The sequence below is a fragment of the Leopardus geoffroyi genome, chromosome X, assembly GCF_018350155.1.
Source record: "Leopardus geoffroyi isolate Oge1 chromosome X, O.geoffroyi_Oge1_pat1.0, whole genome shotgun sequence".
Taxonomy (NCBI): domain Eukaryota; kingdom Metazoa; phylum Chordata; class Mammalia; order Carnivora; family Felidae; genus Leopardus; species Leopardus geoffroyi.
Window position 1 is genome coordinate 28,111,168 of NC_059343.1, and position 12,159 is coordinate 28,123,326.

Here is a 12,159-nt window from a genome sequence, read left to right on the forward strand (position 1 = left end):
TTAAATCCTTCAATGGGTAAGTTTTTTACTAAATAATTTACTCTTCTTCTGGAAACTGCCAAGAAATTCCTATTGATCATGATCCAAATAGGAGGAAAGAATCTTACCTTACAAATTTTCAACTGGCTTTTGATTGCTGTTGGCTCTGATGTGGTGGTAGGTTGGGTTTTCAACCAGTTTTCAGCAGTAGTTGTCATCTGCTCCAATTGTTGTAGCTGATTATAGAAAGCGATGATGTTGTTCTGATACTCCAGCCAGTTAAGTCTCTCACTTAGCAATTGGCAGAACTCTATCCACCGGCTGTTCAGTTGTTCTGAGGCTTGTTTGATGCTGTCAGCATTAACACCCTCTAGAAAGAAGATTTTTAAAATATATCCACTGAAGCCCCAGACTGTAAGACATTATCTGAAAACCAATGTGTCTCAAGTTTTAAAGTATTCATCATATTAAGGATTTCAAACAAATCATTTATTTACTGATCAAGAAACACAAGTACCAATGATTTCTGATTACTGATTGTAACTTATTAGAGATGCATCTTATCAAGAGTATGAATGTAATAAAGTAATAAATAAGGACACATAAGATGTAGAGAAGTAGAATATATTTAAATAAAAACAAAAATGGTCAAAGCTCTGAAGGTGGCTGGAAGAATGATCATGGACAAAAAAATGTTTTGGAGGATTCCAAATAATTGTTAAAAACCATGTATGCTATTACAATGTACAGTGAAACACTAACATTTGTATTTTTTAAATGGTTTGGGTATTAGCCAAAATGTTACTTGGATTTTCAAACAAAAAAAAAGAAAATTCATCAAAAAGCAGTAATTCTCTGATTCTTCTATAAAAGCCAGAAATCAGCAGATTTTCCATGGGTCCAAAAAATTGAAACAACCACTAAAAAAAAATCTAATATGAAAAAATACTATTACTTACATATCATTTACAAATATGGAAGGTGATCTGAAAATTTTAAAATCATCTATAGCAAAACTAAAGCAGAAAAAAATCTATCCAAGTCAAACGGGAAACAAAAACATCATTATCACTCTACTATGTGTTAGGAATTCACTGTGTTTTAATATATACTATCATTTCTTAATGTTTTATTTATTTATTTTAAGAGAAAGAGAGTGTGTGAGCAGAATAGGGGCAGAGAGAGAGGGAGCGAGAGAATACCAAGCAGGCTCCACACTGTAAGTACAGAGCCCAACACAGGGCTCGATCCCACAAAGTGTATGATCACAACCTGAGCTGAAATCAAGAGTCAGATGTTTAACGGACTGAGCCACCCAGACACCCCAATATATACTATCTTATGTAAGTTTTGTCATAATGTGATATGTGATGACTAATATTAATCCAAGTATATATTATCCTATACATATCATGAAAGAGTAGCAACATCATGTAATGCTATGTTACAAAAAATCACTCTCCAAAGTTAACTGACAAAATTTAGGTGTTCTTACACACTCACTCACATGCACACACACACACACACACACACCAAACCACATCTCTCAATGCATTTGAAACCTCACTTCTGATAAGACACTGGAGAACACAAACTTTGCAAATATTATTGGCAACAATCTTTTCTTCCTTCTTTGGATGATAGATTTTGTAAGAAAAATAACTTTAAGATAAAGTGTAAAAAGATAAAATATGCATATCCCCATATATACAACTATAAAAGGTTTCTACAAGCTAAATATTCTTCTAATACTTTCCTAATAGTTAAGGAAGCAAGTGGCCTTGTTGAGAAATCTGGATGTTTTGTGTGATACACTGTTTGTGAAAATTTGGTTTTGAGCAGTGACCAAGAATTATACCAAAATATGCTTTAGGGATGCCATGAAGTAACTGTAGTTATAAAATAACCATGTTTGTTGGGGCGCCTGGGTGGCTCAGTCAGTTGAACATCCAACTTCAGCTCAGATCATGATCTCATGGTTTGTGAGTTCGAGCCCTGCATCAGGCTCTGGGCTGACAGCTCGGAGCCTGGAGCCTGCTTCGGATTCTGTGTCTCCCTCTCTCTCCGCCATTCCCCTGCTCACACGCTGTCTCTCTCTCAAAAGTAAATAAATAATTAAGAAAAATTTTAAAAATAATCATGTTTGTTACAAAATGTCAGTGAAGAATCCAAAACTGTGGTCATCTAGGCAACTCAGATAAAAAAATGATATGATAAAATGCTAACATTATTGTTGGAAAATGAAAGAGAATAATTTAAAAATATACAGGGGAGAAATTTTATATTATGTTAGATAATGATTCAAAAATATGCAATGTATATAATAAATGATGTTTAGAGGAAATGATTTCAGCATATGGTAAAGCTGAGTAAGCACTGAGAAGACCACCAGGGTGGTCCAATTCCAAGATAGGCAGGTAAGACATGCTAAAGGTACTGATGAACTGATGCTACATGGTCTAAATTACAAGGAAATACACAGAGAAATATCTCATTGTCCCTGAGAGAGGTCAATCATATGAAAACTCCTTCTCAAATGAAAAAATTAAGTTAATTTTCAATATGAGTAATAGATGTTAATTTAATCAGAAAAATATAAACCTAACTGTAATGAATTACCCATAGGTCTTGTGGTATATATTAAAATCTAGGGATAGAATTTAATGTGTCCTTGTTGATCATCACCCAAAACTATCGGCTCAATATGTCATGCCGAAAAAATATCCAGATGGTAAACATCACTGTAAAAGGAATGAAAATAAATGAAACAGCAAATTTTGTACAAATCCATTATGAAATCTATAGTTCCTTACTCATTAACATACTGCTTTTTATAATTGAATAAAGGTAAATTAAAATACAATGATAGGTGACAGAAGGCTCTCCCTATTAGGATAAATGGTGAAAGTAAACAAAGTTCTAGAAATTCACAATAATAGCTCTGATATTAGGCAGAACCAAGTTCAAATTTGAAACCTTTTACTAAATAAGTAAACTAGGTTCAATTATTTGGTCTCATTGGATCTCATTTTTCTCATCTATGAAATGAGGCTGAAAGAGAACTGACCTCATAGGATACCTATGAGGGTTCTGAGTTAACGTGTGTGAAGAAGTTACACAAAGTCTGACATATGCCAGGCAACCGATAAATATTGGTAAAAATTATAGAAAATACCATGTAGCTAACAACAATAAAAAGAAAAAATATCCTGGGGCATCTGGGTGGCTCAGTCGGTTTAGCATCCAACTCTTGAATTTAGCTGAGGTCACAATCTCATAGTCGTGAGACTGAGCCGCACATCGGGTTCCGCAATGAGCAAGGAGCCTGCTTGGGATTCTCTCTTTCCCTCTTCCTCTCTCTCTCTCTCTCTCAAAAAGTAAATAAATTAATTAATTAAATAAAATTTAAAAAAAAGAAATCATATCTTTCAAATGTTGACATTGGTGATAGTGGGGGTCTTTTTTTTTTAATGTTTATATGTTGATTTTTGAGACAAAGGGAGAGAGAGAGCATGAGATGGGAAAGGGAGACAAAGAATCCGAAGCAGGCTCTAGGCTCTGAGCTGTCGGCACAGAGCCTGATGTGGTACTCGAACCCACGAACTGTGAGATCATGATCTCAGCAGAAGTCTAACACCCAACCGACTTTTTAATGCCCCGGTGGGGGTCTTTTTAATGACTGCAAAGGGGTCATTTATAAAAAAATTAATGACTAATATTTTAAAAAGTTAGTGCTAAGTTTATATAATATGACACTAATATGGGATATAAAAATATATGTCGAAACTTTTCAAAGAAATCATATCAACCAGTGATAAATTCCTGAGTTTATTAGCAAAGCTTGGCACATTTGGTCATATATCTATAATCACTTTCAATTCATGTTCTAAGGGGCAACCATACCAAAAATGAAAACAAAAAACAACCCAGAAATTCCTGCATGTCACTGGCAAAGATATGATGCTGATCACAGAGAATAAGATATATCATGAAGGATTTGCATGTAAATGTTGTATTAATTCATGTGTGAATATACTTCCTGCTCAACAAGAGTGTAATCTGTCCTTCTAAACTCTAAACTCAGCTTATACTAGGTAAGGAACAAATACAGTGTACTTGTGAACTCACACAATACTAAATCAACAGCTTACTTCATATGAATATGAATATGAATATGAATATGAATATGAATATCAAGTGATACCCACAGACACAAAAAACCAAACACAAACATGCACATGGTCTCTTTTGCTTCCAGTTTGCTTTAAACTACTTGGGGGAAGGATCAAAAGCACGGTCACATGGCACATCACTTCATGTATCTCTCTGTAACTAAAACTATAAAACCCATTATTTCAACTTCATGAATTAATCAGCTATGTATTATGAGAAAGTTCCTTAAAATTTGTGTAGAATAAATAAGGATACTGTTTTTTCAAGCGAATACTTGCATATGAATAATTATACTATTCTATATAACTGCTTTATGTGTATTTCAAAAAATTACATGCTCCTTAACTCAACTGAAAATTTACAGTTTTATGACAGTTTTTAGGTGTAAATATCTGAAAAGTTTTAAGCATCAATCATTTGACCATCTGTTTTTCTACATTTTTGTTAGCTACTTAAGAATACAAACACTAACTCACCAGGCATTATGAACAATACTTATGGAATCCATTTTTTAGTAGCACATTAGAATCTCAGGGATAATGGATCATAATCCATTCACATCTCATATTCTAAACAACCCCTGAAATAGTCCATGAATAAATATATTGCACCCAGAGGAAATGGATCATTACTTCAAGTGCATCCATTAATTTTATTACTTGTGTACAGTGCATAACAGACTGTTAGAATAATTTTAATTGTGCACCACCTTCCATGCAAGTACTTCAGAACTGCCACTTAAAGTGAAGTATTCCTCATCAAGTATATTCATCATTAGCCATGAAGCCAGGGTAGAATAATGCAAAACCTGTGTTTTCAGAGCTCTTGAATTAGAAGAATATTTAGGATGAAAACTTAAAATAAAGTTTCTAATAGGCTCCAATTTTTATTGAATATTAGTAAGGGTCATTAGAAGTCAATTTGGCATCCAATGTAACCGCCTAAAATGTAACAGAAATTTACTGAGTCCATGAAAATAAGGCTTGAGTAGTGTAGACTAAATTCTAGAGGTTTCTTTGACCACACTCACTTGTATACAATGGCTGTATCATTTTTTAAATAGCTTTTAAAAATTAGTAGGTTTATATAAATTTATACCCCTAGTGAATATAATGCATAAATTACCACTTGAGCTCTTTCTTCACTTTTTCCTATTTTTAAACATCACTGAATTATGAGACAAAGGCCAGATTCCTACTTATATTTGTTTTCGTGACTAATTTTCTCCAACAACTGTGACCACTGTGACCTTCTCCCTTTCCTTCTCTCTCTCTCATGCACACACACACACAGACACACAGACACACACACACACACACACACACACACACACACACACACACACAGCAAGAAGTCTTTTCCCCTGGAGATTGGAATCAAAGAATAATGTGCCACCACTCCCTGTTGGGATAAGCACTGGGTGTTGTATGGAAACCAATTTGACAATAAATTTCATATATTTAAAAAAAATAAGAAAAAAATAAGAAAAAAAAGAATAATGTGCCATTCAATTAAGAACATTTATTGAGTATGAAGTCTGTGGAGACCATTACCCAAGCAATACTTAAAAAAAAAAAACCAGGAGACATAAATCAAGCTACCCAGAACCAAGGAGAGAGTAAGGAGGATAAGAGAGGAGTAAATGGGTGCAACTGTGGAAAGCTATTCATTTACGATGGAGGGGCTGGACTATTGCAGACAGTACTGTTTCCAGGCCCCATGGTTACACAGACCAGTCGTGAAATGTCTTCCTATTAAACAATATAATTAGAAGAGTTATTGTCACTGAAAATCCTTCACAACGATGTGAAGAGAAGCTAATGAGAGGTCTGGTTTTGAGATGAGCCAGTCCAACTATAATCCGTGTCCTTATCCATCTAAAAAAATTTTGTTGCCCAAACTCAAAAGACATCATGTATATGAAGTACATAATGAACTACAAACCAAAATACTAAAAATACAGTTACATAGTTAATATTAAGATAAGAGGTGTTCTTGTCTCTGTTATCCGTCTGTACTATTTAATTACAATCCTTAGCCAACTTACTATTAGGTATTATTTTATACACTATAATCTAACACTCAAGGGATGATCGTTTTGAGATATTCTTCTAGTCTAATATACTAATAATTACTACTTTTATTTAAACGTTTCCTTAATGTGATTGTCTTCAGACTCTTAATTAACATACAGAAAACTACAATTAGAAATTGAAAGTGAAGCTCAGTTTAAGGTAGAAAACATCACTAACCCTATTAGATAATTATATCACAGTATCTCCTCTGCATATTGTAGTCAAACAATTTTATGTGGGAAATCTAAAGGTGGGGAAACTGAGCTATATTTACGTGTGCTTTCAAATAAACGGTTTGATGTAAGTATTTTCTTGGTAGTTTTATTAATAATAAAGGAAAACAATTTATCTAAACCAGGCATTTTTTTTAATACCTGGCTGCTAAGGAGAACAAACAGAGATGCAAGAACATTATTTTACAAACAAAATTAAGAATAAAGTCTAATCTAAATAGGTAGAAACAAAGTAAGCAAATGTTTAGATATAAAAATATTCTAGAATGTCCTGAAATCCTATAATCTCACTCATACACTGCAAAGCTTTGGCTCTCAAGTAAGCAGATCAGTTTAAAAAAAACTGTTTGACATAAAATCTTAGGAAATTGGGATTCCTTAACTAATAATCAATAGTAATGATAGTGTAGCAAGATTCTTTACCATATTTAGTTGTTAAATTTTCTAAAATTTTAATCATTTTATACCAATTTTGTATTTACACGAAAAATTATTTTAAAAAAACTTAAAGAAGGTTACATTGTATCCATGAAAAAAAATGAAATAAATACAAATTTGGAAACCCTCCTTCTCGGTATAACACAGCTTCAGGAAACATAATTAGATCACTAGGTACCCAGTCTCGTCTCCCAGTCACTCTCATTAAAATTCTAGAAAGCCAACAATTTCTTGAGACTGACGTTATTATTCCCATCTTCCAGAATGACAATAAGTTTCATAAAAATTACATGTGTGAAAAAACTTCTCTAATAAAGAATTTCTTTTCGCCATCCAACACTCTCTCAAATTACTCCCATACTTATCCAATCAAATGGTGTTGACAAGAAGCACAAATTTAATGTTAGTTCAGAAAGAATATAGGTAAGGAATAGATAAACCAGTTAATTCTACCAAAATCCATGTCAAAACCTTAAAAACATGAGTTTTAAGCTAACACTCTGTTAGTGGCACTGTAGTCTCTTTTTTTAGCCTATTAGGATCAGGAACATCACTCACACTCTTACAAAAGAAGTGGGACATCCTCAAGGAAAATGTTCCACTAAGCCTTAAAGTATGCAAATAATTTATTCAACCTCCCTTTTTTGGGTATAAAAAAAAGGTTGCAAATAAATTCGTAAGAGTCTCCTACTGAATCTGTACATACTTCCCAAATATAAATCATTCTAGTATAAAACTCACAATATAATATTAAAATTCACACTGTATTTAAGTGTATTTTAATATTCTGCAAATAAGTCTTTGCATTTGATAAAGCACAGTCAAAATGAAAATTATCTTAAGTTGGTTCTAAGTTCTACTTGACCCTGAAAAACTAAACACATGTTATGAGAAATCGTGTTTTCAGGACATAAAACTGATTTTGAACAAAACTCTGTGACATCAAATCAAAGTCACTTCTATATTGGCATCATGGTACCTTACACTTGTAACAAGTTTAAGACACTCGCCCTTTTTCTTAATTTCCTTTGAGAAACTGCCCTCAAGACTGATAGGTTTGGGGCGCCTGGGTGGCGCAGTCGGTTAAGCGTCCGACTTCAGCCAGGTCACGATCTCCCAGTCCGGGAGTTCGAGCCCCACGTCAGGCTCTGGGCTGATGGCTCAGAGCCTGCAGCCTGTTTTCCATTCTGTGTCTCCCTCTCTCTCTGCCCCTCCCCCGTTCATGCTCTGTCTCTCTCTGTCCCCAAAAAAATAAATAAAACGTTGAAAAAAAAAATTAAAAAAAAAAGAAAAAGACTGATAGCTTTTGTTTTCTGCATTTCTTAGGTGATGCTAAAAATTCATTCTTTCAGTAGATATTTAGAAACGGCCAAAAGGGATTTAGAAATACAGCTGATGTGCCATTCCATTTTGTTCCAAAACTGATGCAAAATATAAGTATTGAGGATTTTTTTTTTGCATGTCTTCGATTTTCATTCTGAAGAAAAATTTCAAAGAGGAGTTCTGAAATCATTCCAGAACTTTAAAGAAGCAGTGTCATCTTGGGGTAAATTATCTGAAGTAAAAAAATTCAGCTTTCTATGTATACATACATAGAAAATATAGCATTTATAAAATGTTTTTAAAAATAGTTATGTCATTCTTTATACATATTTCACACTATATATGTTGAATGTTGTGAGCACAATAAAACAAACTATCAATATTTGTATCAGTTGAACAAGATTTTAACATTATACAAGAATGACTTGTCTTTATCTTTATTTTGGAGGCCAAGGTACGTGGTTAAAAGGCATATACATTTACGTGAGGTCATAAATGAAGTGCCATGATTCAGTTGTTATTTTCCTTTCCATAAATAAAACGGTAAGAATATATGTGTGTTTTATATGGTTATGAGTTTTACTTTAACTCCACGGCCTAAATGTGAGAAAAGAAATTCTGGGCTTATAAATTTCAGACCTTAACTTTCAGCTCCCTGAGCCATACCAGTTAACTCTAGCTTTTGGTTCTAGGCCCCTGGAGCCAATGTAAATTAGGGTTAGGAGTCCCAATGAAATAATAACTGGAGAGGTGTTCCAGGCATTTATTTGTGTGTCTGTCTTAACTCACCAATTGCACAATCACATAAAATAAGTATCATGAATTACACTTAATTCTGTGTAAGACCAAAAAGGAACAGAAAGATAAGTTACAGTCTTTGAGTCTACTTTTTAGTAATCATATAAACTGTTTGAAATAATGGAGCATAAGAGCTATGCTCTAGCTACAGCTCAAATTTGGGCCTGATCATCTAACAGTCAGACCTTATCTTTATTGGCCTAACAGATAAGAAGCTTAAAATTTGATCAATAAAGTCAACCAGTAAGGAATGTCACAAGTCACACCCTGCCTCTTACTGCTCTTTGTTCTCCTCACAAGTTGCCAATATCCTTAGAAGTATTATTATTCTCTGACCAAAATTAACTCCATTACTGCCTTAACTTTGCTTTGCTAGGAATGTCACCAATCTGTATTTATTAAGGACCTAATGTATGTCTTGATTTTTCTTGAGGTCTCTAAAACTTAGAGCTATGAGGGCATTAATCTAGAAAATGACATCATCACTAATCATATAATCCTTTTAATCCTATCTGTGCTTCTTTTTTAATTGTTTTAATGCTTTATTTGTTTTTTTGAGAGCCAGAGACAGAGTGTGAGTGGGGGAGTGGGAGGGAGAGAGGGAGACAACAGAATTCGAAGCAGGCTCCAGGCTCTGGGCTGTCAGCACAGAGCCTGTTGTGGGGCTCGAACCCACGAACTGTGAGATCAGGACCCGAGCCGAAGTCTAATGCTCAACCGACGAGCTACCCAGGCGCCCCCTATCTGTGGTTTTAACTACCAAAAAAGTCACTCCCTTCATTTCTAAATTTTAACGGTTTTGAATAATGATTCGAGGTAAGGTACACTTGATATGTGATTATAAAATGAGACCATTTAAAGGTATAGATTTTACATTGGCTTATAAAAATAAAAAAAAGTGATAATATAGTTCCTGGGGTAAATTGCCTAACAGCTACAAAACCATTTTTTAGATAATACAGTTTCATTTAATACAAGTATGCTGTTATCAAACTCATCAGTCAAAGCACCCAGCAACATACATACAAACAATAACCTTTCAGTATTTTACATCTTCTATGTATTCATTAACTTGTTAACCCAATCTTTAGCTGTCATGTTTGCTTGTTTTTATTGTTAACCAAATACAGTCATGGGGCTCATTAAAAGAAAAAAAAAATGAATTGATTTCCTAGGAAGATCACTGAACTTTTTAATGCCAACATGGCAATTAAGGCAAAGAAATAATTCATACACAAAAATTATGCCCCAGAATGCAGGCAGGTTCTCAAAAAAGCTGACATGTACAAAAAAAAATTTGTTACATTTGTTACATTATTATATTCTTACAAACATATCCTGTGAAATATGTAAAAAAAAAAAAAATCTTGTCTGAAAATACCCGAGTCTTATAAATTACTTCTATCTGGAAGTGAATAGAGTAGCAGAACAATGGCAATTTCAAACAGGTTTGTTCACAAGTGATGTCAATAACTAATATTTTGTTCAGAAAAGTTAATTTTAATTCATTCTTAAAAAAATTTGTTAGCTTTGCCCTTTTACCTTACTCAAAAACAGCTGAAGTTAAAAAAAAAATAAACTTTCCCCTGTGGAATCATTTGTAAAAGGACTAAAAAATTAGATAAAAAGCAACAGAAAAAATGTCAAATATATTATTAGCAAAAGGTGTGCTGATGAGGCCTTACATATAATTTTAGTCTGTTCAGAAAAAAAAATTGCGAGAATTACTTAAAATCAGATGACAATCAGTTTCCACATAGTATAGGATTGCTTACATTCCCCATGATTTCTGCAAACCTTGTTTTCTTAAATTACTTGGACAAATGCTAGCAGGATTTGCATTAAAATTGATTTCTCCGCAATAGATTGATAAAATATTCTAGCACATCCCATTTTCTTCCATTGGACTCAAAGATGAATTTCCTCTAATAATTTCCTTAGCATTAAGAAAGAATAATAAAAAGCTCACAAACCCACTTCAATTTAAATTTGCATTCAGGAAGTGCTTGTCTGATATAATTCAGCTGATAAATATGAACCTATGTGTTTATCAAATCCCTAAGAAGATTATCTAAATCAACTCCGTGTAATTACCATTCACCATCTGTTCCACCAGGGCCTGAGCTGATCTGCTGGCATCTTGCAGTTTTCTGAACTTCTCCGCTTTTTCTCGCTCTATGGCCTGCAGCATGATAGCAAAGGTGAGTATTTCAATACAAGGATTGTGAAGCTACACAGTAATTATAACTTCTACCTGCCCTTTCAAGCCTTAAGATATTTCACTCTGTCAGCTTATCGTGTGAATCTAAAGACGTCTTTCTCAAGTTTCTTGGCACCAGAATCATCAAAATGACAATGAAAGCACAAACCATTTTCATACCGAATTGCTACTACTTTTAATAAGATTTCTGCTCTGAACTTTTTTTTTTACATAATAGTTTCTGATGCATTGTAATATAAAACTGCAAAAAAAAAAAAAGGAACAAAAGCAAATTGTAAGAAACAATCAAATGATACAGTGACAGATAATTAAAAATGGAATTTGTCTTTTAAATACACACCACTGAAGCTACTCTGAATAACTTATGTATTCTGTATTAAAATCAAAGAAAAAAGTCTTATGAGTATATAAAAAGGGAAAAGCGTACCAGCAGGAATATTTTAGCAAAATAAAACCCACCTATATTTATCAAAACACAAGACTGCAGGTTAATTTTTCTCTCTAAAACTTTCAAAGTACTCCCATTTCAAGGAAAAATAGATTCAGTTTCAAAATGTTTTCGAAATCCCTTTGTTCATTTCTCCTAACATAGAGTTAGCCTTTGAACAATGAAAACACAATTATTTAAATTAACAAAATGGAGCATTCGATACCCTTGGATTTAGCTAATAATGTCTCTACAGAGATATTTTTAAGATCACATAAAATACCAGATTGTAAAATGTGATACATTAGAACTGCATGACCATAGTCATTAACAATGAGGCTGTAACAGTATGCTTTATGTCATAAAACAGAACTATTCACAGAAAAAGCAAGCTTTAAGTCATTTAACATATAGCTAGAGCCACACTCCTGTGACTAAGTAATAGTATAATACAAAGATTTCACTTGAGTTTGTGACAGATTATTCCACATC

At 33.4% G+C, this 12,159-nt stretch overlaps 1 protein-coding gene across 9 annotated transcripts in view; it reads right to left on the bottom strand.

Moving 5' to 3' along the window:
• DMD (dystrophin) overlaps positions 1–12,159 on the bottom strand; it is a 2,127,700-nt gene that overhangs the window by 1,336,733 nt on the left and 778,808 nt on the right. For all 9 annotated transcript variants that reach the window (XM_045472664.1, XM_045472669.1, XM_045472671.1 and 6 more), the window contains exons 19-20: positions 11,114–11,201; positions 108–349 (exon numbers count right to left, since the gene is read on the bottom strand). In XM_045472664.1, the coding sequence (XP_045328620.1) occupies positions 108–349; positions 11,114–11,201 (330 nt within the window). The remainder of the gene's footprint in view (positions 1–107; positions 350–11,113; positions 11,202–12,159) is intronic.